Source organism: Euleptes europaea, chromosome 4 (assembly GCF_029931775.1).
Source record: "Euleptes europaea isolate rEulEur1 chromosome 4, rEulEur1.hap1, whole genome shotgun sequence".
NCBI classification, from domain to species: domain Eukaryota; kingdom Metazoa; phylum Chordata; class Lepidosauria; order Squamata; family Sphaerodactylidae; genus Euleptes; species Euleptes europaea.
The window spans coordinates 52993663-53018681 of record NC_079315.1 but is presented as its reverse complement, the minus strand read 5'-3'; the positions used below and the strand labels follow the sequence as shown (position 1 = coordinate 53018681).

Sequence of the window (25019 nt, the reverse complement as noted above, 5' to 3'; positions counted from 1 at the left end):
TTAAGATGAATGAGGTCAAGTTCAAAGAAAGGGAGAACAAAGTGCTCATTGAATAGTAAGGCAACTTTGGTTTCTGTGCTGTAGAATAAAAGAATGTCAGGTGGAAATTTTCGTAGGTCAGAAGGCACTGATATTCAAGGAAGAAAAACTGTACCTCAGTGTAGGTTAGAGGTACAGTTAACAAATTGGAATAGAAAATAATGCCAGCATCAAGTCCCAAAAAATAAAACGAACCTATTAAAAATACCCTGCTGCAAAGTATTTGCAAGGGCAAGGCCTGAGGTGAGTAACAAATGACTGGCAGTAGATGCAAATGTATATATTCATTAAAAAGTTATACTGCAAAAACTACGCATGCAGAAGTATTAATCTAATGAAAGGGGAGCATGGGAAAAAATGAAAGGAATACAGCAGCATAAGTCACCAAAAATGATTTTACACAAAAAAAGCAATCACTTACTCCTGTAACAAATCCAACTATTCCGGAGGATCTCCATGTATGCAATACCAGACTCTCACCCACACTGTACCTTACAAGTTGTTATTTGCTTTGAAATTTATAAGATTACAAATTCTTGGATGGGTCGATTATCCCCCTCCCCCTTATGCAGAGTTATACAAACATTGGGACAAATCCCAAAAATTCACAGCTGGGGATTGATATAACTGGCCTGATAATTTAAGACAGTTTCAAGGACTGAACATACAAGGATTATTATTTTGTCTGAAAATGTTTTACTGTGCTATCTGCCCTTTCCTACAATAATACTACTTTCACCATCCAGTTCTTTGCATTTGATTTCCAAGACGGGTGGCACAGCATCAGGGTCTTGAGTTTATGACTGATGCCTCTCCATGAAGCTTTTCATGTGTGCTGAGAGCTTCTGAACATCTTCTAAAGTCACAGCATTATATAAAGAAGCACGGATTCCTCCCACAGACCTGAAATGCAAAGAGACACTGCTATATTTTTTGTTTGCTTGCTCAAAAGAAGCAGTGTATTAAATGGAGATTTACTCACTTTCAAATGCAAATTAAATTGTATAAGAGAGCATCCATACAAGAAGACTCTCTTTCATTTAAATTAATTCTTCTTTTCTGTCCTTCCTTGGGTCACTTGGATTTATTGGATTTACACTGAGGCAAATATTTTTAGAACCTGATTTGGAGTGAATGCCTTGCATCTCAATTAGAAAGAGCAATTGAAATTCTCCTTCAGGGCTGGAAAGAACACTGCATCCTTTTGGCAATTGCTTCAAAAGGCAGTGGAGTTTTGCTTGCCTTCATTGACTTAATCAAGAAGCCAAATCTGACTGCCTACAATAGGATTACCATCCTCCAAGTGCAACCCGGAGATCTCCCAAAATTACAACTGATTTCTGGACGACAGCGACGAGTTTCCTGGAGAAAATTATTTATTTATTTATTAAGATTTATAACCTGCCCTCATCCCCACCGAGCCAGGCTCAGGGCGGATAACAATGATTAAAACAGATTACATCCAGAATACATCTAAAACATCCTTAAAACCATAATCATTAAAACCATTAAAAACCCTACTCAGATGGCCGTAACTACCCTAGGTGCCACAGCGACAAATATTAGCTGATCAGCCCCCAGATATCAAAAAGGGGGCGGGATGGGGAGGCCAGTAAAGATGGAACTTCTTCTTGCAGCTGCCCTCAATTATAGGCCCGGCAGAATAGCTTCGTTTTACAGGCCCTGTGGAACTCCCTAAGGTCCCGCAGGGCCCTGATGTCACCAGGAAGACTATTCCACCAGGAAGGGGCCAGGGCCGAAAAAGCCCTGGCCCTTGTTGAGGACAGCCGCACATTCTTCAGACCAGGGACCACTAGTAAATTACTATTCGCAGATCGTAAGGGTCTCTGGGGGGCATACCAGGAAAGGCGGTCCCGCAGGTACGATGGTCCCAAACCATGTAAGGCTTTAAAGGTCAAAACCAGCACCTTGAACCTGATCCGATACTCCAGCTGGAGCCAGTGTAGCTGTTTTAACACTGGTGTTATATGATACCACGGCGAGGACCCCATAAGGAGCCTCGCCACGGCGTTTTGCACCAGCTGGAGCCTTCGGGTCAGTCTCAAAGGCAGCCCTATGTAGAGAGAGTTACAGTAATCCAGACTAGAGGTGACCATCGCATGGATCACCGTGGCTAGGTCGGGGCAGGAGAGGTAAGGAGCCAGCTGCCGGGCCCGGCGGAGATGGGAAAAGGCTGCCTTGACCACAGCAGTGACCTGAGCCTCCACAGACAAGGAGGCATCAAGGATCACAACCAGACTCTTGACAGCAGGTGCAGATGTTAATTGCACGCCGTCAAGAGTAGACTCTATGGGGTAGACTCTACGGCCTTATACCCCGACAGAGGTCTCTTCCCTCCCCAAACCCCACCCTCCCCAGGCTCTACCCCCAAATCCCAAGGAATTTTCCAATCCAGAGTTGGCAATGCTAGGCTACACAGTGACATCATTGACATAATCACATTCACTGCATGACCCTTTAGTAGCTCAAATTGTTTTTGGAAAGGGAAAGAAGCCCAAACTGGGAGGGATGATACTGACACATAGGCAAAACCATGGGAAAGAGAGACAGCAAAAAACATCAAAACAGGTTAACAGAAAAACATTTGAGGGGAAGCGCTAATTCCAACTACCCCGCAAATTGATATGAACAAGCTATCAGTGAGGCTTAATACAGTAAGTATTCTTTCATGCAATTCTAAGAAAAGAAGATAGTTTGATCACTGCTTTGTGTATCATTGGCACTGCCTTTTTTGCACAGCAAAGCAAACTCTGACAACCATACCTCAGCGATGATCTTACCTATGTCCTTTCAGAGATATCATGTTGTTTTCAACAGCTTCACCAAGGAATTTCTTTTCCAGGGCCTCATCACCCTTAATACTGCCAATCCTGAAAGGAACATTCATTCTGCTTCTGTTCTTTTTGTCTACGGGGCATCTGAAAATTTCACATAAGTATTTTAAGGTGGCCTTTTATTGATTGATTAGGTGCTGTTGTTGTTTTGGTGTGTGTGATTTCTAGCCCGCCCTCTCCGGCCAAAGCTGGCTCAGGGCAAGTTACATCATTTTAAATTTATACCAACAATATTAAAACTTACAATAATAAAACCCAATTAAAATCAAGCAAATCCAAAGATGGTGCAACAATCCTATCATATTGGCCAAGCAAACAGGCAGGCGGGACGTCCCCTCAGGTCGATCTTGCATACACATAGGAGGTGGGGGAGAGTAGGGAGGCCAGTTGTAATATCTGCAGCTGTCCGCAACTGTAGGCCTGGGAGAAAAGCTCTGTCTTATAGCCCCTGCGGAACACCTTAAGGTCCCGCAGGGCCCTGGTGTCATAAGACAGAGCATGCCACCAGGCCGGAGCCAGGGCCAGGGCCAAAAAAGCCCTGGTTGTCATCGAGGACAGCTGCACACTCTTAGGGTCGGCGGCCACCAGTAAATTATTAGCAGATGATCTTAATGCTCTTTGGGAGGTATACCAGGAGAGATAATCCTGAAGATACTACAGTACCAGACCGTGTAAGGCTTTAAAGGTCAAAACCAACACCTTGAACCTGACCTGATACTTCAGCTGGAGCCAGTGCAGTTGACGTACGTAGCACTAGCTGAATATGCTCTTGGGGCAAGCCCCCAGTAAGGAGTCTCGCCGCATTCTTTACCAGCTGGAGCCGCCGGATCAGTCTCAAGGTCAGCCCTATGTAGAGTGAATTACAGTCGTCTAGCCTAGAGGTGACTGTCGCATGAGTCACCATGGCTAGATCAGGGCGGGAGAGGTAGGGCACCACTGCCAGGCCCGACCGAGATGGAAAAAGGCCGCCCTGACCACAGCTGTGACCTGGGCCTCCAAAGATAAGGAGGCATCCAGGATCACACCCAAGCTCGTGGCAGCCAAGCTCTTGTTAACTGCACACTGTCAAGAGCTCGGAGCCAGCACCCCGTCCCCAAACCGCCCCCTACCTAACCACGGCGCTATTTAAATTTGCATTATACATAGTTACAACTCTATAACAATCAGGTTCTCTGAAATCCAGTTCATTCTAAATAAACTAGATCATGGCTGCGTTCAGTGTTGGTGGGAAGCAGAATTTTTCTTGCTTCCCTATAGCATTATCGTAGTAAAGTAAGTAAAGGTCCCCTGTGCAAGCACCGGGTCATTCCTGATCCATGGGGTGACATCACATCCCGACGTTTCCTAGGCAGACTTTGTTTAGGGGGTGGTTTGCCAGTGCCTTCCCCAGTTATCTTCCCTTTACCCCCAGCAAGCTGGGTACTCATTTGACCGACCTCAGAAGGATGGAAGGCTGAGTCAACCTTGAGCCAGCTACCTGAAACCAACTTCCGTTGGGATCAAACTCAGGTCGTGAGCAGAAGCTTGGACTGCAATACTGCAGATTACCACTCTGCACCACGGGGCTCCTTATCGTACATTTGAGCAAATGTTGAAGTTTCCCTAACTAATTTGAGCAAATCTTGAAGTTTCCCTGACTAACTTCCCTGAAGTTTCTAATCTGTTCCAAACCTCATTTGCTGTGAAGTTTTGGTAAAGATGGCAGCAAAGCCTGGATATGAGCAAGAAAGTTCTAGATTCTCCCTGCCTCATTCCCATGGCAGCCATCCCTGTGCCATCAAGGGGCTATTTAAATTGGCAATGAACATAGTTATATCTTTATAACAATCTGCTTAGCAAGTTCTCTGAAATCCCAGCTTTCATTTTTTTTAAAAAAATCTCTAGCCCATTTCATTGCAGAGATATAAGGGTAAAGGTACATCTCCACAACAAAAGGGGCTAGAGACGTATGTTTTTTAAAATGAAAGCTGAGATTGCAGAGAACCTAATGCACAGATAGTTACATCGTCATACTAATATTCTATTGCTGTGTTTGTTTTTTTAAAACTGGAAAAGCTCTGGTGGTGTGGGGGGCGACCTCTGCTGAGGGACATAGACAGGGAAACTTGTCATGTTGAAGCCTTGATTGCTGCTGTGTTGTATTGGCAGCCACAGCAGCAGTGGGGAAAACTATACAACCAGTGTGGAAAGCACTTATGTTTCCAAATGACACCACGTGTATTCAGCCACAGAATCACTTCCCTTTATAATCACAAAAGCTAATCAAAAGGTAATTCTAGATCCAAGGAAAATCAATTTAAACAAGCAGTGTAATTCCAGGCAATAAACAAAACCATAAGTTTGCATTGCAAAGCAACCAAATAGGAACACAAAGTGGTATCTAAAAATGTGATGACCCATTGGTTAACCAGATAGTACTATGTCAGCTGATATGTTATGACTAATAAGAACATATCGAAGCCAAATTACACATTCCAAATATCATATGGCATAAAATGTTCTACCGCACTTCAGACCTTAGAAAGGGATTGCACATTTGAATATTCTTCATATATATCAGTAAAGACTCCCTTGAACACAAAGAACTAGGACTTCAGACAGCAGGCTAAAACAAGGCTTCTCAAGTAACTGTACTAACTTGAAATTTTCCATTACATTTTGGCAGGGCTAGAATCTGAAGCATTTTGCAAGACAGGAGATGATTCCCAGTGCATTGAAAGGCTTGTCACATTCAGTCTGTCCACCGAGGCATTTCCTTGCCTAGGTGGCATTTCACAGGTAAACAGCCCTACTGCAGATAAGACTTTGCCTTCACTCAAAAGCATGGCACAGATATTGCCACCTAAGCTGCAAACTGCAGCAGTACATACTGATAAGATATGCACACAGCTCAGCACTACTGTAATTTCATTGCAGTATTGACTGCCACTTTCAGTTTGAATTCCTAAGCCGGCTGGAACAAAAACTGAATTAGATATCTGAAGAAAAAATAATGCCAAAACACCACTCAGCTAGCTCTTATAAAATAGGTAGGATGAAGGTGCAAATACTATGATCCACAGACCATTCAAAATGTGTTTTTACTGTGTGATTCAATTCTCTCACCAGGTTATATTACTTTTGAATGAACACGAAGTTAACATTTCTTTGAAAGTGCCCCGCCCCACCCCGATTTCTCTGCATAATAAAACACAACACAACAGGGAGGGTGCCTTTTCCCCGACAGTGCTAGCTTTTGCCATGCAGAGAGACCCAGACTTGCAGATGGTGCCTTCACACAAGCAACTTCGTACGTACATGTTGAGCTGGCAAAATACCATGAGAGGAGTGCCTGTACATCTGAGTTAGTCCCAGTTTGGTTGACTTGAGGGTAGGCCAATGACATCAGTGCTCAGGATAGTTCAGAGGAACATGTGACCCACTTTTTCTCTCTCAACCTAAGCTACCTCATGTTTCTTGTGAGGAAAAATATGATGGGAGGAAGAAGCCAACATGCTGCTCCGAGCAAAGAAAAATGGAGTGAATGAAGGCAACCGTTCATCAGCACAGGTGAAGACAAGAATTGGGGGGAGCTATGCTACAGGAAAACAGGAACAAATACCTCATGGATTTAGACTGCTTTGCAATGTCCCCCAAAGGCTAAATTTCTCTCGCACACATACTGAGTAACATTGGGAAAATGCAATTATATGTTAAGGCAGCTTGTTCTCTCTGAATTTTGCATACAGCTTAGTTGCCATTTTGCCCTGTTTTTACTTCCCCAGGCCATTTCACATATTATATGGAAGTCTGGCACATTTTAAAAGAGGTCAGCTCCTATTTATTTAACACGAAGAATAAAAAAAAATAGCCATAGGCAATACTCTTCATTACCTCTTTCTATCATGTACTTCAGCTAAGATTTAAAGCATGTTTTCCAGAGTATTTCTTCAAGTCTGCACAGGCAAATCATTGACTATACTTCCCTTCCTGTTGCTGCTAGCAAGTCATGTTCTTTCTGACATACATATCACAGAAGAGCCATGTAAAGGTGCATTTGTGATCATTAGCTTTCTTGCTTGCCACCCACAGTTCTAACATCTGGAAAAGTTTCAGCAGCAATTTTACAAGGTTTAATCCCACCACTTTGCAAAATGATGGATGTGTAGGCAGTGATTTATACCTTACTGTAAGCCACTTTACAGTATGATAAAAATAATGTAATAAAAAAGGAGAGCAACTTACACATAGAATCCACTGGAGTTGTCAATAATGTCATAGATCATTTGGGATTTAGTTTGGCTAAGTTTGTCCATAGCAGCAACTCCTCCATTGTTTTTTATCCACTCCAGGACCAAACCCATGATATAGATACTAGGATCAAGACAAAGGATGCACCCATTACTTGTAATAAACCATATCTGTTAATTTCGAACATTTCTCAACAAAATAGGAAGCTGTGGTTTAGCTTACATTACTTCATACAGCTGAAACAGAACTGGAGTTTGGGGGCCAAGACATCTAGGACCTGGGAGACCCAGGTTCAAATCCCCACTCGTGACCTTGGGCCAGTCACACACTCTCAGTCCTGACCCTGGCTAGTATTTGGATAGGAGACCTCCAAGGAATACCAGGATCATGACGCAGAGGCAGACAAGGCAAACCACCTCCGAATGTCTTGCCTTGAAAACCCTATGGGGTCGCCATAAGTCAGATGTGATTTGACGGGCAAAACACACACATGCACAGTCTATCTAGATCAGGATGTGACATGGAGGAAAGAAATACGTCACTACAAGGTTACTAAGGGCACCATTCAAGTATATAAGCAAATAACAGTGTAGTAGAGTAGTTAGAGTGGCAACCTCTTACGATTGTTGTGCGGATAATACGGAGGAGGGAGAATGATGAGCTCCTTTGAGGAAGGGCCAGATGAACGTGTACTTAATAAAAATAGAAGGTAGAGTAACCTTTCACTGAATGTGAAATTTCTCCGTCAATGCAGGAGAACTTTCCACACGACTTTTAAAAATTTCTGGTTACAACACAACTTGTCTAGCTAAAGCCTCACAAAAGATACAAATTTAAATATGGCAAAATTCTCACTATATACTGCTTCAGTTGTACTTAGGTTTGCCAGCTCCAGGTTGGGAAATACCTGGAGATTTTGGGGGTGGAGTCTGAGGGGGGCGGGTTTGGAGGAGAGACTTCAATGCCATATAGTCAAATTGCCAAAGCGGCTGTTTTCTCCAGGGAAACTGATTTCTATAGGCTGGAGACCAGTTGTAATAGTGGGAGATCTCCAAACACCACCTGGAGGATTGCAAAGTACCAGCACCAGTGGTCCACTGTCCAATATGCTGATCTTCCTAATATACCAGCTATGTAAAGTTCAATAAAGAATTATTTGTCTGGATAGTAAATTTTTCAAGTGAATATTTTTATAACACCGTTACTTTAACTGCATAAGTGCAAGTACAATAACGTTGGATACAAAAATGACAGTTGAAGGTTCACTTCATTAATAGGATACACAAGTGCATCAATCTTCACTTATACATATGATTACTCTTTGCACCATTGATGCCACTGGATTCCATAAGAAGATGGGCTTCCGGTATTTATACCCATTTCACCTATTCAGGCTTCATCAATCCAAGAAATCCTTGGGTGGCTGCAGGACAAGGTGCTTATCCAAACATGAGCAGTATGCCTATCTTATTCAAATGGATGTCTTTGTAAGTAGATGTGTGCATGTGTGTAAAGTGCCGTCAAGTTGCAGCCGACTTATGGCGACCCCTTTTGGGGTTTTCATGGCAAGAGACTAACAGAGGTGGGTTGCCAGTGCTTTCCTCTGCACAGCAACCCTGGTATTCCTTGGTGGTCTCCCATCCAAATACTAACCAGGGCTGACCCTGCTTAGCTTCTGAGATCTGACAAGATCAGGCTAGCCTGGGCCATCCAGGTCAGGGCGTAAGTAGATGACAGTACAAATTACAGTACAAATACAGTAAATTACAGTACAAATACCAATAACCATTACAGAACAATTAATAAAAGAAAATAATGCCACAAGTAAAATTGCAAAATTGTCACACAGTATAAATACCAATAACAATTACAGAATGATTAATAAAATAAAATTATGCCACTAGTAAAATCGCAAAATTGTCACATTAATACATAGCAGTGGACTAACATTTTCAACACCCCTTGTGTGTATGTAAAATGCCATCAAGTCACACTTATGGCAAACCCTTATGAGGTTTTCAAGGCAAGAGACTAACAGAGGTGGTTTGCCATTGCCTTCCTCTGCATAACAACCCAGGCATTCTGAGGTGGTCTCTCATCCAAATACTAACAAGGGCTGACCTTGCTTAGCTTCCGAGATCTGACAAGATTGGGCTATACCATGCTGCCTTCCCTCCCCCAATGCCTCTTACTGTTTGAAAAAGCAAACATCCCTGTATGTTGTGACTTGCTGTCAATGAATAAATACTACACTAAACTATAAATATTATAAACTATAAATATCATGTTATATTGTTCAAACATTTGTGTTGATTAGTCTTTGCTGTACAGCAGATTTTTAAATGTGTAAACACTGATTTTGTTGGAAGTACCAATAAACATCTTTAATTTTATCAACCATTTACATTTTTATTCCTGTGTGTGGTTGTGTAGGTAGGGGCCCCAGTGCACTGTTTTGCCCGGGGGCCTATAATGCTGTTAAGACGGCCCTGCCCAGGTCTCAGCAGAGTAACTATACTACTTACAACACAAATAGGAAGTTTTTCCCATTCAACTCAGAAATGGGGATAGCTACACTGGGTTCAGCACACTTAGCTTACAAGCACATTAACAGAGCCAACTGCATTACTGTTCCTGCAGTGACTATGCACCAATCTGTGGACTGTTCCTTTGGGGGAATAAGATGTACTTGCACCAAATGCATCCGATCTTCACAGTCTACATGCCCAGAGAAGCATCATCTAGCACTAAGGGCATCCTGACAAAACTGCCTGTCTTCTTCTCTAGGGACATGCTGATTGGTCACTACTTCAGAATTTGGATCATGGTCATTTGCTGTGCAGACATGCCTTGTACCTATAAACGCTGATCTTCCCCAGCACTTGGATCTGGTCACCAACCTACTACTAGTGCAGCCGCAATCTATCATGTATGAACTGCCCTGTTTCCAAACTAACCAACTATACTGAAACAGATAACAAACTATACTGAAACATATCCTTGCCTGTGAACTTCGTTCCTGAAGCCAATAGTTTCCTAACTCCAATCCAACAACCTCATCCCATCTCTCTGAAACTGCCTCCCAACTCCTGTGTGAGACCATCTCTCTCACTTCCTGCTCTATGAATACCCCTCAAAGGCTCTGGCAAAAAGGCAGGCCTTGCAACACCTCCTGAAGATCTCCAAAGAGGGGCCCCCTCTCACCTGTTCAGGGAGCCCATTCCACAGAGCTGGAGCCACGATGGAAAAGACCCAGGCTATTCATGGAGGAAAGGGGTATTCATGGCTATTAGTTAGAATGGATACTAGTCATGCTGCATACCTATTCTCTCTAGTATCAGAGGAGCATGCCTCTTATTTTGGGTGCGGTGGAACACAGGCAGGATGGTGCTGCTGCAGTCGTCTTGTTTGGGGGCTTCCTAGAGGCACCTGGTTGGCCACTGTGTGAACAGACTGCTGGACTTGATGGGCCTTGGTCTGATCCAGCAGGGCCTTTCTTATGTTCTTATGTCAATGCCAAACAGGCCACCTAAGTAGGGGAATAGCCAACAGATGGCTGCCTGGCAACTGTAATGGGTGCATAGGGACATCTGGAAGGAGATAGTCCTATAAATATGTTTCAGTCCACTTTCCAGACACATGATGACATTATCAGATGCCACAATATAAGTCACTGTTTACAGTGAAGTATCACAATAGACGTATAGGGTCGGGCAATCAATCTAGTTTTTTGATGCTCATGATGACTTGTTGCATGTGCAGAACAATGAGCACTGTATTTTACTGTTCCTTAAACAATGTTCTTCATTAGCAGTTCTCTTTTGCTGTATTCACCTTCTCCTCTCTCTGCTATGCAGACCAATTGCAACACACACACACCCTCAAGAACTACTAGCAGGCTAGACTAATGCCAGGTTCAGAACCCTCCAGATTCTGCATCCAAATAAAATATCAAAGACTTCACTGTCTGCCAAAGTATTCCCACTAAATAACTGGGGGGGGGGGTGACCCACTTTAAAACCATACTGCAAGTTTTCATGCCATCCCCAGGACAGGTTTAGTCACAGATTTAAATATAAGACAAATCCTTGTAGCTAGCAAATGAGATTTCCCCGGCGGGGGGGGGGGGTCAGGGGGACACTATTAATCTCCACCCAGGAGATTAATGTCAGAAAGACAGGGCTCCTTTTGGCAAGAGGTTAAATGATCAGCATTATACTAATTTAATTCAGCACTTCACTGTGCAGCTCATGGACATTCAGTTCAGGTTTCCAGTCAGTTAACACCAGCCACCCAGTAGAAAGAAAAGTAGTGGGGGGGAAAGGGGAAACAGAGTGGCCAATTTCTTGCAGTACGCTAGCAGAATTTTAAAATCAAGACACAGGCAATGCCTCCTGTCCAATTTACAATATTAAAGCACTAAAACAGAATGTCACCATCACACACACAAAAACCCTGGCAAACATTTGGAAGGCTTCAGCTGGGCCAACTTCTTTAACCTTTATTGCAGTGTGTAGTTTAAGTATTATACATACTAATGAGTTTTGTGGCTATTATCTCAAGCAGGATTCACAGATTTTCTTAATCAAATTCCCCTCCAAATGCATAAGTTCTCTCCACACTATCAGAACAAAGTTTATGTATAAAAAAATTAATTAAGCACTTATTTTATATATACTGTTGCAGAAGTTGTAAGAACCCTGTGAAACCACTTACAAAAATTCATTTTTGTTGTTCATATAATTTAAACGTACTATAGAATTCAGAGATCTCTGCATACATATTTGCACATGGTTATTCAACTTTAGCATGACCTAACGACTCTCCTAACAAAGCAAAATTTCACCAATGCCAACAATTCGGATTGAAAATATTGTCGAAGGCTTTCACGGTCAGAGTTCATTGGTTCTTGTAGGTTATCCGGGCTGTGTAACCTACAAGAACCAATTCGGATTGAGTTTGCAACCACAACTTTTACAGGAATTCCTGTTGTGTTACCTCAATGCAGAATGTATTCATTATACAGCGTGTATAGTCTACCTTTCTCAAGAAGACTCAAGGTGGACAATTATTAAGAGGGAAAGGGCATTGTCACCATTTTCCAAGATCATAGATTCAAAACAAAATGTGTAAGTGAAGGAAGGCATATAAACCATGGAAAGAATTATGAAACCAGAGGTAGAGAAAAAAATTCTTCACAGGAGCTACTGAATTTAGATCATCCACAGACCCAGGAAAAGCAGTAATCTGTCATTTACGGGAGCTGAAAATCAGTTCTAAAATACTAAACACTTCCACCATGCCAATTTATACCCAGAGGAATTTGGTTATGCAACTGGATCAGCATGATACTACATTGTGGTACAGGCGACATGCAAAGAGCTATTTAAATTATTCTGTTATAAAACTTTACCCGCACAATGCAAGATTGACTTAATCCTCCTCGTTACTGACCTATCAGAAAGCAAATGCATATTTTCTGAAGCAGCTTTGCATAGCAAGCAATATGTAAACACCTAGCAGGACACCTTATTTTTCAAAAAAAAATTCAAAATTACCTGAAGCATGGAGGAGTGTTGTATAATGAGCCGTTCTCCGACTGCACTTTGTAGTCTAACACTATAGGGCACTCTTTGAGTGCAAAGCCAAGTAAGTCCTCCCGCACAATAACTGCCGTGACTCCAGCAGAGCCTATATTCTTCTGGGCACCAGCAAAAATTACACCAAACTTTAAAAAAAAAGAGAGAGAGATAGAGAAGAAACATTAAATAAATGAAGCCATTGGTACACTATAGCTAGAACTTCCACATACGGTATTAGTGTTTCCATATGGCGGGGTGTCCTATTGTTAATTAGCCAGGTGCCAAACTTATCCTTGTGTCAGCAAAAAGCATTAGAAAGTAATTTTTAAAAACTCACAAACCCACCCCCATGCTAGGGTGCATATTCCAAATAGAGTGTTAATCTTGTAGGGCACATCCATGCAAGAGACTTGAATGGGTATGACAGTTGTTCTCTTTTGCCAGTGAAGCCTTGAAACTATAGTCCTCGGGAACAGCCTGGAGATCATAGTAATTTGTATCCACTTAAAAGTAACTAAGCATTTTACATAGTTTTTCAAATTGTTTTTCAGACAAGTCCTTGCCCGAAGGCTCAGGATGTAAATATATGCAAGAGTCAAGAGGGACAGCATAGAAGACCAGAAAGTGAGGAACACTAATATAACAGGGGATTCTAACATAAAAATCTCACAATTCTTACCAAACTATAACCCCCAAGATTCTTTGAGGGAAGTTATCACAATTATAGCAATATAAAAATAATCTAGGCTTGCAGCCTAGATATAGCCTATCAATACATAAAAATTCCCTACTTAACCCCAGGACTAAGATGTTTAAGTTGCATCTTGCAGAATCAGCTCTTCGGGAACGTTACCTTAGAAACATCCACTGGCCTGGAAAGGAAGTTTGATGACATGTCACAAACTAGGACTGCCTTTCCAACGTCAGGTACAAAATCAAACTCCACACCGTGGACAGTCTCGTTTGCACAGTAATAGATGTAAGAGGCAGCTGGGTTAAGGTTCCAAGTGCTTGGGTCAGGGATTTCTGAACCAGGTAAGAAGACACAGAAACAAGGGTGAGTTCTCAACTCAGAAGTCTAATTGTAATGAAATATGCTTTCCTCTAAACAGTGAAGTTCTAATTATGACTCTACTCAACGTATTTCCATCACTTTGCCAGCAAAGTTCATCCATTCTTGGATTACTCTAGAAGTTTGCTATTCTAACAGCAGAAAGCACTGTATTCACCAAATAAATACGTACCAGCTATTGTGGTCTAAGTTTCTACCCACCTGAAGGGCCATGTAAGCTCCATGGACCATGGCAGATGTCACGCTCTCCCAAAAGGAAGATGAACCCTAATGTAAGACATTTTCCCCCCTCCCCAAAGAAGAAGAGAAAACTAAAGGGGAAGGATAATACTGAATTCAAGATGATCCTGCTCTCCACCGCACCCCACCCAGATGTCAAAACAGAGAGAGGATTATGCAGCCCCCCCCCCCACCAACAGGCTTCCTGGACTGCTAACAACCTGGCAAGTCTGCTTGGTGGGGCGTGGGGATCTTCTGCCTCTGAGCTTCCAGGGGCTGGTTGCAGCTGTTGGTAGGCCTTCTCCTCTCTTTGCTCTCACATAGGGTCATGCAAAATAAAATTGGTAAATTTCTGGTTCAGGTTTATCGGGCCCGATTTTTTTTTGATTTTTTTTTTTAAAAACGCGGAATAAGCCAAATACCCATACCAGTAAAGGGGTATTTCAGCTTTATTTCCGGGTTTACAAAAAAAAATTGGATCCGTTATAGTCTATGGGGATTTTTTTCAAAGCTCCTGTGGGGACATTTTTAGAGGTAGAGTCCCCAACTTTGCAGCATGGCTGCAAGGGACTCTCCTTAGACAGTCACTAAAGTTTGGTGAACTTTGGCACAGAGGGTCCAATTTTATGAGCCAGCAAAGGCCCCAGTCCTCCAGGCATTTGCAAGCTGAGCTATCCATTGGTTTTCTGGTTCAGAAGTTCAGCATTGCTGAGGACTGGTGGAAAGAGCCGATTGGCAGACCGTTGCCTCAAAGTTTGGGGGCTGCCTTCGTATCTAGGGCGTATAGCATGATGTCCATGCAAATTAGCTTCCGAACTGAGGAAAACGGCTTAAATGCAAGAAAAATAAGGCACAGAAAACATTTATTTTGGTGGCAAATGACTATAATAAGGGACTGTTCACAGGATGTCATCAAAAATCTGATTTCAAGAGATGGTCACAGTGTAAGGAAACCAAGCCTCTACTCGGGGCAACCTTCAGTTAGACAGCAGGTTTTCAGGGGAGGGGGTATTGGAGCCAGCTAAAGTCATGACCAAGGCAGCTCTTGTGAAGGAGATTGCTCATCCTCATGGGTGAGGGTCTTCTTCAGAAGCCTGGTAAGTAACTGTAGAAGCTGGTGTTTTTTAGTTGGAGGGTATATCCCTCCAGTCGGGACTGGGTGAGCCCCGTCTTTTTAGTGACCCTTATGCTTGATGCAGAATTGCAGATCAATCCACTGAATAGTTGTCAGACCAAGTTGGCTCCGATTACACGACCCTGACCTCAAAACCAGTCAAAAGATTGAAAAATGGGAGAAAACACAGAGCCGTGCCTCTGAGCAAAGGCGAATAGCTGAACCTGAGAAAGCAAAATAATTATCGTCTATTTGGCTTCGGCCAGATTCCCAGGTTTTGGTATTCAGTCTACCTAAAACCCAAATATTGCCAAAACGGCTAATTTCGGGTTCATTTTCAGTTCGGGTATATCAATATGCACAACCCTACTCTCATACCTGGCTGGTGTGAGAAGTCTCAAGGCAAGAGAGGAGGATACCCTCCCACACACTGTGTGTGTGTGTGTAAAGTGCCATCAAGTCAATGCTGACTTATGGCAACCCAGTAGCGTTTCCAAGGCAAGAGACTAACAGAGGTAGTTTGCCATTGCCTTCCTCTACATAGCGACCCGGGTATTCCTTGGTGGTCTCCCATCCAAGTACTAATCAGGGCCGACCCTGCCTAGCTTCTAAGATCTGACAAGATCAGGCTAGCCTGGGACATCCAGGTCATGGCACGCATATACCTGATTGGAAAACAACCTTTCTTTTTTCTTTCTTTTTTGCAAAGCCCAAAAAGAGAAAAAAAAGGTAATCTTCCTTTTGGGTGAATACAATAACCTGTGGCTCCTTCTGGGAATGGCAGAGAGTCTGCGAAGTCAATATGTAGAAACAGACCATCCCAAGTAACTATTTCAAAAAAAAAAAAAACTTTTAACAATTAATTTGCTATAATACATGAGACAATTAATTTTCAAGGCACACTTACCTTTCTCGTATTTTCATTTTCTGTACCTATGTGATATCACCCCAACCTTCACAATCTACATTCAAACATTACTGCTGTTATAGTCCTAGATTCTTGGTAACTGGGTATGTGAAGCCAACGAGATCATCTGCCAATGACTGTTGTACAATGTGTAGCCACCCCACTCTACCCATCTCCCTCATGGTGAGATGAATGAGCTCCACGTGCATCATGAACTCATAACACTCACTTTGGGGAATATGCACAGGTTACTACATAGCATTTTATTCCAGAAGCAGGAGCGTTCTCCATCCATACTTGTCAAAAACACCTGAAGCCACCCTTCACAACCACAAGCAATCAAGGACAAGATTGGATAGCCCAGAACTCATAATTTACTGTGCATAAAAGAACTTTTAAAATTGCAGATGAATGATAATGTGCACTCATAATTTAAAGTGTTCATTTTTTGAATTAAATGGTGCATTATATTTGTCATGCTTCACAAATTCAAAGCAACATCATATTTCTTTGGTCGTCTTAATATCACTTTTGCAAACTGCACTAATTTTGCCTGGAGAGCATCCAGCTTAAATTCAGAGCTTTTTTGTGGTAGTACTCACTGGTACTAAATACAGGTATCATTTTTGAAGTCAAGTCCTGAGGGGGGAAATTGGCAGAAATAGATACAACCTTACTTATATTGGCAAGAATGAATGCCCTTCCTTCGGCAGTTCTGGAGGGCAGATATAACGAAGTGCCATACTCCATTAGAACATGTAGATGCTCACATGACAAAGTTGAAACTATTGAACATATTATCATGGAGTGTCCTATATTTAATGAGCTGAGGGCCAGTTTAATTACTCCTTTATTTTAAAATTTGGAAATGTCCAACGAGACATCTGGCAGTACAAGGGCACAGGTGACGTGGCTATTATCGGACATAAATGATTCTGTTACTCTGTCTGTGGCAAAATTTATGGGGCAATAATTCAATATCAGAAGAATAGCACTAAGTAAGGAATTATTTGTTTCTTTGTTTTGTGCTCAAGGCTATGGCTATATGACCAGTAGTAGATAGATGCAACCATACATAGGAGTACCGACACTTTTTAAAAAAACATAAAAGTACTGTTTACATGTAACCAAATCTAATACTGTCATGGTTGCCAGATTTCTTGAAGGTCATAACCAGAGATAAGGGGGCAAAGCCTAGCAGCTGAAGGAAGGAGCCTGCTGTAATAGGAATCAAAGTCTAATGGCGATTTAAAGAAAGAATTTCTAAATATTCCTACTGCAGAATTGTAACCCACGTTCCCATCACTTTTCTAATACATTTATTTTGTCCTTTTAAAAATATTTTTGTTAACTGTTGGAAGGTCCAAATATAGAACTTCCTAGAACATATCTGGTTAGGCTCTGAGATCAGACTATTTAAGGAGAGTCATAAATGCAAGGGACTAATTGCGCAATCCAATGCTTACCATGATGAGCTTGTTTCAGGTAATGATTTTGTGTTGTATCCTTTCAAAACACCTTTTAAAAGATCCAAGAAAATGCCTCACATTTTCCCCAAAGTGACTTAACAGGTTTCCCATTAGAATGTACAGATGGATCTTCCTTGGAGATGTTTTTTGTTAAATCACTAGCTTGACAATTCATGCAGTCTCCAAATTATAATACCAAAATGTTAATTACTGGAGCAATATGAAGCTGGAAGAACTATTTCTGCTTATAGTGCTTGGATCCAAATGATTTATTGGGAAGGGGCTGTGGCTCAGTGGAAGAGCCTTTGTTTTGCATGCATCTCCAGTTAAAAGGACCAGGCAGTAGGTGATGTGAAAGACCTCTACCTGAGACCCTGGAGACCCACTGCTTGACTGAATAGACAATGCTGACCTTGATGGACTCATAGTCTGATACACTTTAAGACAGTTTCATATGTGTGTTCATGAGCTCAGGAGTTAATGTTTTTTCTATCATGCTTAAAGATTAATGGTTTTCAACTTATTATATATAACAATGAGACATAAGAATGAAATAAAATAAACAAAGCTCGCATGTAGGACAATGTATTTTTCACCCGTGCAGAATCTGAAGTGATCTCACTTGTATAAGTAGAAAGTTTAGGATGAACAAGGTTCACTTTGGCATATTTCTCTGCTTCCTTAGCAGCTTTAGCCGACCAGCCTCCCGTAACCACATAATCAGCAATCCTTGCTTCTTTTAATCCAATAAGGTTAAGTGGGATACCACTAAATTGTCCAGATCCACCTCCTTGGAGGAAAATCACTTTGTAGTTGTCAGGTATCTTTCTGTGCAAAGGAGAAGAACGTTTCCTTTAATTTTATCCAACCAGTTCAGAATTTACAATGTTCTATTGTTCGTGCTATTTTTATTCAAATAAAGTAGCAATACCAGCATTTTGACCACACACAAAAAAGGTCTAGGAGGTCACCTTACATGCTCTAAGTGTCCAGAGCAATGAACAGGTGGTGCTTTCACCCTCCTCTGACCACATCAATAGGAGTGCAGCAAGCAAGGCAATCCTGAGATGTCCTGGGCCATTTGAGGAGGCTGCCTTATGTACTCTGAGCTTCCAATATGGCCACCAAGGAGCAAATTTGTTATTTCCTGGATACAAGCAGAACATGCTAGGCAGCATCCCAGTGGTTTCCAGAGAACAGTAGAAATTAATGTGCTGAAAACAGGGCTAAATTCTCTTACTAAAGTGTTCAGTCGTTTCCACATCTATAAAGGAGACATCTTAAACTTAACCAAACCGGAGTCTTGTGGCATCTTAAAGACTAACAGAATTCATCCTCGCATAAACTATTCTAGACTTCTTTAGAAGCTAACATCTAGTCACCTTGATGAGGGCAGAAAGGCGAGATATCAATTTTGTAAAATCAAATAAATAAAAATAGCATTATGCTGAAATAAATGTTGATACCTTTCATGGTTCCACAAGCCCCCTGTGTATTTTTGTTGCATCAGATTAATGCAGCTCCCTCACAGGAATCCACCTCTCCCACAAGCATGAAAAAATGACCAAAATTCAGAATTTTAACTCAGTTCAGAATTATATAACTCACAGAAGTTCACGCAAAAGGTTTTCAGCTTTTCTGATGATTTCTGAAAAGTCCGATGTTCTGTGGCTCATTTCTATGAGGAAGAAATAATGTGACACAGATCATAACACTGAAATAAGCTTGGTTTTATAAAACCTGTCATTTTTACTTATTTTTCCTCAGACACCTTTCAAATTACCAGAGCTGACGTGATAAAACTTTTAAATATGTAAGCAGAATTCATTCATTTATTAACTCAGTGTGTGGAGAGTCAGCAGGCGGGGCCACAGCTGAATCGGCATTCCCTCGGGCCCAGAAACTTATATCACAACCCATCCCCATCCACACAATTACGTGAGTCAGAAAAAAAAACTATTTTACTTCTGAAAGGACATAAATGGAAAATACCACAGTAACTGCTTGCATTCTCCTTCTACTGCCTCAATATTTATTTATTTATATGCCGCTTCTCCTAATGAGGACCCCAAAGCAGCTTCCAACATCAGGCCTCCTCCATTTTTATCATCACAACAACCCGACAGGATAAGTTAGGCTGAAAGAGACTCACTGCCCCAAGCGTGCTTCCACAGCAGAGTAAAGATCTGAACCTGGGTCTCCCAGATCCCAGCCTGACATTCAAACTACTGCACTTTGCTGGCTCTCAATATTTGGACCATGAGCAAAGATTATCATTGGCAAAATTCACTTTTGTCCGGGGGAATGCCTGAGACAATCCTGGCTTGCTTGGAGATCTGCATACTTCAGTCTTGCTCCACATCCCAGCATGCATCCCAGTGAGCACATGAAACTTACACATGTCGCCTCTCACATTTCAATGAAAACAGCAGATCTGTGGGCGCAAAAATGGTGTGCATGCATCTGCTGTCTCCAGAGGAATTGGGTATCATTTGTGTAGGCTGGGGAGTTCTATACATGCATCACAGCTCCAACACCCACCAGGAAATTGCTGGATCAGTGATAGTTCCTTCTCCAGTCTATTACAGTATTTGTAGTTTTGGTGTAGAAACAGCAAAAGTAGTTAGATGCACCACTTGCTTTATACAAGAAGTTAGAGGGGAATAAGCAAAAGCAAATATGATATAGGAGTTAATTGTTCCTTTTGGACCAGAACAATCCAGATTCAAACTCCTGCTCAGCAAGTGACCTTGGACCAGTAACAATCTTTGTTTAATTTACTTGACAGGGTTGCTGAGAAGATAAAATGAGAGAATCCCTTCTATGCTGCCTTTGGAAGAAGAGGGAAATGAAAATGTGATTAAGAGTTACAGTGTTCAGATAGGCACCTTCTAGATAATACTGCAAATCTATAGTGCCACAATTGAAATATGTAGTTATTCTTTGTGCCAGCCATTTTAAAATATAATTAAAGACTTCTAGAAATAGTAATAAAACTAACCAAGAAAACTTACCAAGAACACTTATGCCAAGACCTTTATAATCCACCAGTTCTTTTTGGGCTTCTAACAATACCTGCAAAAGAACAATAATTCAATGCAAGTGTACAGAAGTCAGTGGCAAATCACACACATTGTCAATGCAAACACAAACACAAAAGATCACCTTTCCCAGTATCAACCCACTCACCCACTGGGGTCCTCTGAACAGCTTTTTTAGCCATGCAGTTTCAAACGTCATTGGCAAAACTCAGAGCTTTTTTATCCTACTGAGCACTTCTGAATTATGCCCATATATACAAATTATTAACTAGTCCCAGAGTTCCAGACTTTCAATTACACCATCCCAACTCAGGGTTCAAACTACCAACAATTTTTTTTATTTCAGCGTGTCCCTTTACTCTATTGATGTGCAAATATTCTGCAAGAATGAAAACATTCATGTGTGAAATTCAGCACCATTTTTAGAGGACATAGCTATTTTGGCTACCATTTACATATAGCCAACATAATATTATTTTTTCAAAGATCAGAGCTATTGCTTCTTCAGGCATCTTTGTTTCTATATGAATTAAACTACTTACAAACGGGATTTTTAAAAGCCAGACATACATTTATTTCGATGAAAGTCTTATTATAAACAGAAGCTCCATTATTAATCAGCCATCCTGCTGATAGATAAAGTTCAGTGCCATGTCAGACTCTACAACCATTAGATAATTTGACTTTAGAACAGAACTGAGATAAGACTCTGGTATTAAATCTTCTGCAAAGGTCACTAAACTTGTGATTTCTGAAGGAAAATGTAAGCTGCAGCAACCCTTATAAAGTGCTTAGGCGTGTAGTTCTTATAGAAAGACTGAGAGATTTATTCAACAGGAACAATGCCTCTCTTCAGATGTTACTGGAGACTGCTGCTGATGCAACTTTCTGAAAAGATCAGTTTATAGATTTCTCTTTACCATATGTTCTATGAAACCTATGCTGTTAGTCTGCATGAAGCTGCCTTAAGTTAAACAGACATATGTACAAAGGCTTATTATATCATCTTTCTAAAAATATTAATTTCAGTTCTGAGGGGATTTTAAAAATCACAGTCTTCCAAATAAGCAAACTAGACTGATTTTTGTTTTTGAAATTACAAGCACTCCTAACTGAAATACTAGACAATCAGTTTCTTTTGTACAGCTGCTGTAGGTGCAAGGAAGGAAAGAATATCTTCTTCATAGCAGTACTGACAAATACAAACAGAAGTGTTCTGAAAGTCATGGAATAACTCAACCTATAAGCCTTTCCCCCCTATTTAGCAGAACTTTTTCTTGTAACAAAAATCATACAAATTGTTTGTCTCAAAGGCATATTAACTTAGACCTGGTAATCCAGTTGAGAGACTTGGCAACATTTTAACCAGACGAGAGAAGCAGGCTCCTTTAATGCCAAAAAGTGAAGACAAAATGTGCTGTAGGCTCTTTTGAAATCAAAGAACATGTGAAAAATGGAAAGGCATACTTCAGCAAATTGTACACACGTAAAAGGGAGAATGGTGGTTCTAAATTCACTTTTTATCAGATTCTGAATATACCCATAGAAATGCGAGAAAGATCATATGTGCTACAATGTATTCAGCAGACAAAAGAAGAGGGCTCATCATGCAACACAGGCATTCTTTTTGCCAGATGTTGTCGGATATCTTTGATAGAAATTCCCTCTGTCCCTTTTACCATTGTGCTTGGGACAGCATTACCTCTTCCCGAGAAGTGCTCTCTTTGCAAAAAAGAACTGAAAAGGATATCCCGAGCAGAAAATGTTTTAAGCCCAGATTAAAAGAGGCAAGCGAGTAGTAACACGCCAGCAAAGCCCGCAGACTCAGCAAAGCCCGGCGCAAGGTAAGTCAGGGGCCGTCTATAAAGTACAGTCAAACTTTCAGGAACTTCAGGCGCCTCTCCTTGCAAGACTTTGCTCCATTTTAACCAGTAACCCTAAATCCTTCTTTCGGGGTCAGTCCGTAACACCGGGACCCGAAGTTCCTTTCTACACGTAGAGGAACAAGGACACGGACCCTTCGTTTAGAGACTATGGAATTGATCTTACTTCCAAAAGAGTTCTCTCCCTCGTTTTCGAACTGCTGGTCTCGGAAATCTTCCCTTCTAGATCTACACTGACCCTAGAAGCTAAAATGACTAAACTGAGGCTGTCGTATTTTGGTCACGTCATGAGACGACAAGAGTCACTGGAAAAGACAGGCTTGCTAGGAAAAGTGGAGGGCAGCAGGAAAAGAGGAAGACCCAACAAGTCTCAATAAAGGAAGCCACAGCCTTCCATTGATCGACTCAATAAAGGAAGCCACAGCCTTCCATTTGCAAGATCTGAGCAAGGCTGTCAAAGACAGGACATTTTGGAGGACTTTCATTCATAGGGTCGCCGTGAGTCGGAAGCGACTTGACGGCACTTCACACACACACAGAGAGAGAGAGATCTACACTCAAAAACTGGCCGCCTGCCGAATGCAAACACGGCTGACGGGCCATCCAAGGTTGCAACCTGATGCCCGCTTGCTTAGAAGCAAGGGCCACCGAATTCGGTGGGACCTACTTCCGAGCAAGCCTACATTTAGGATCAGGCTGCACGTTTCTCTCCGCCCCCGCCTCCGTCTCTCAGGGCATCCAGCAGGATTTCCGAGAGAACCACCTGCAGGAGCTCGACGGCCCCTTCCTTACCGCACGCGGCAGCTTAGCTGGCCCAGCGCCGAAATTCGCCACGGGCTTCTGGGCGGCGTCCATGGTCCCGAGGGAGAAGAAGCGGTCGCAGCAGGCAGCCTCCTGCTTCTGCCAGCAGCACCGCCGTCTCTCTAGTTATCCCGAATCCCCTGGACCATCACAACGCTCGGCGCTCCGCCTTCCCTATTGGCTCTCTGCACAGGGGTATGGTAATGTCCACGCTCGGATTGGTCCACGGCTTGCAGTTTGCGCGTTCATTGGCCCGGCGGCCACGAGCCCGCCGCGTGATCGTTCCAACCTCCTCGGTGCAAGGCCGAATGGAGATTGCGCCATTCAAAGGGCGGGATGGGGCGGCCGCGAGACGGCGCCAGGCTCGCGCGCGCGCACCCTTCCGCCGCTCCCCTTTGGCAGCTGCGAGCGTGGAAGGCGTGCTTGGTTCTGTTCTCCTGTGCAGGGCAGCGATCTTCAAATCTGGGGGCTGTGCTCTTTTTAAAAAATAATAATAATAATATTGTCGAAGGCTTTCACGGTCAGAGTTCATTGGTTCTTGTAGGTTATCCGGGCTGTGTAACCGTGGTCTTGGAATTTTCTTTCCTGACGTTTCGCCAGCAACTGTGGCAGGCATCTTCAGAGTAGTAACACTGAAGGACAGTGTCTCTCAGTGTCAAGGGTGTAGAAAGAGTAATATATAGTCAGAAAGGGGTTGGGTTTGAGCTGAGTATTGTCCTGCCACAGTTGCTGGCGAAACGTCAGGAAAGAAAATTCCAAGACCACGGTTACACAGCCCGGATAACCTACAAGAACCAATAATAATAATTTTTATTTTTCTTCATTTAATATATCCATAAAAACAATATAATAATAAGGGAAAAAAACAAATATTATTCTAGTTTAACAATCAAATGACTCCCCCTTCTCCCTCTTCCGTCTAAAATTAAATTGTATAATCTTTTGCTAACGGGACTAATCCCAATATTATTTTAATTTGTCTTGTCATATCCAACATTATGAAATCAATGCCTAATATAAAAATTAACACAAAATATGAGTAAGGGATTAGATCAATGAGTATCCTTTAAATGGTCCCGTTAAAAATTAATTTTCACAGTACATTCTCCAAGCCTCCCATTCCCCCCAAAATTGTTCATTATCATTCTGATTTATCAAAGCTGTAAGTTTCGCCATCTCCGTCAATTCCAGCATCTTTTTTATCCGTTCTTTTTTTATCTGGTATCTCAACTGTCTTCCATTTAGCTGCATATATCAATCGAGCAGCCGGGGACTGTGCTCTTTCATGAAATAGCGCGGTAGCATAATGTATGCAGTGCACATTTTTGCACAGGGAAGGAAATCCTTTTTTCAAAGAACGATCACCTGTGGCTGTAAAGTGGGTAGACAGGAATGGATGGATCGATCCCACGCTGTCACATGGCAGTTACAGATTAACTCCGTGAAAGTAGCTGCATGGCACTCAGCTGATATAGCCAATCCCATAGCAGTCCACGCATCTATAAAACGGCACTAAATTTTGTACTTAAAAAAGGGCATTGAAAGAATTGATATCAAACTGATCCAAATAGCCACAGAATGCATTGAATTTCCAAATAACTGTTGGAATTCAGTAATGTTGGAAATTTGGGGGTTGACTCCTAAAGATAGCTGCTCTGGCATGTTTTACCAGACTATAACCTTGTACCAGTATCCATTAATTTTCACTTTAATTGGACACATTGCTTATCTATTGGTCCTTTTCTATCTATTATTCTCTTTCAGATATGCAGAGTGAATCAATCATACTTAGACGTTTTGACAGGAT

The 25019-nt window shown here is 42.0% G+C and overlaps 1 protein-coding gene across 1 annotated transcript; it reads right to left on the bottom strand.

Moving 5' to 3' along the window:
* Positions 1–748: 748 nt before the first annotated feature.
* On the bottom strand, positions 749–23266 carry PSAT1 (phosphoserine aminotransferase 1). The gene is made up of 9 exons (XM_056848987.1): positions 23204–23266; positions 20502–20562; positions 19096–19165; positions 18110–18315; positions 13560–13732; positions 12683–12852; positions 7119–7247; positions 2841–2978; positions 749–942 (listed from the first exon to the last, which is right to left on the bottom strand). Exons 1-9 carry the CDS (start codon positions 23264–23266, stop codon positions 837–839), a joined length of 1116 nt encoding a protein of 371 aa, XP_056704965.1. The 3' UTR covers positions 749–836.
* Positions 23267–25019: the final 1753 nt, after the last annotated feature.

Bases quoted from the DNA above. Each gene is read 5' to 3' on its own strand.
- PSAT1 (XM_056848987.1), bottom strand. From the start codon at position 23,266: ATGGACGCCGCCCAGAAGCCCGTGGCGAATTTCGGCGCTGGGCCAGCT. The intron at 7,248-12,682 runs GTAATTTTGAAT...TCTTGATCCTAG, and splicing joins AACACTCCTCCATGCTTCAG to TATCTATATCATGGGTTTGG. The intron at 943-2,840 runs GTAAGATCATCG...TTTGCATTTCAG, and splicing joins ATATCTCTGAAAGGACATAG to GTCTGTGGGAGGAATCCGTG.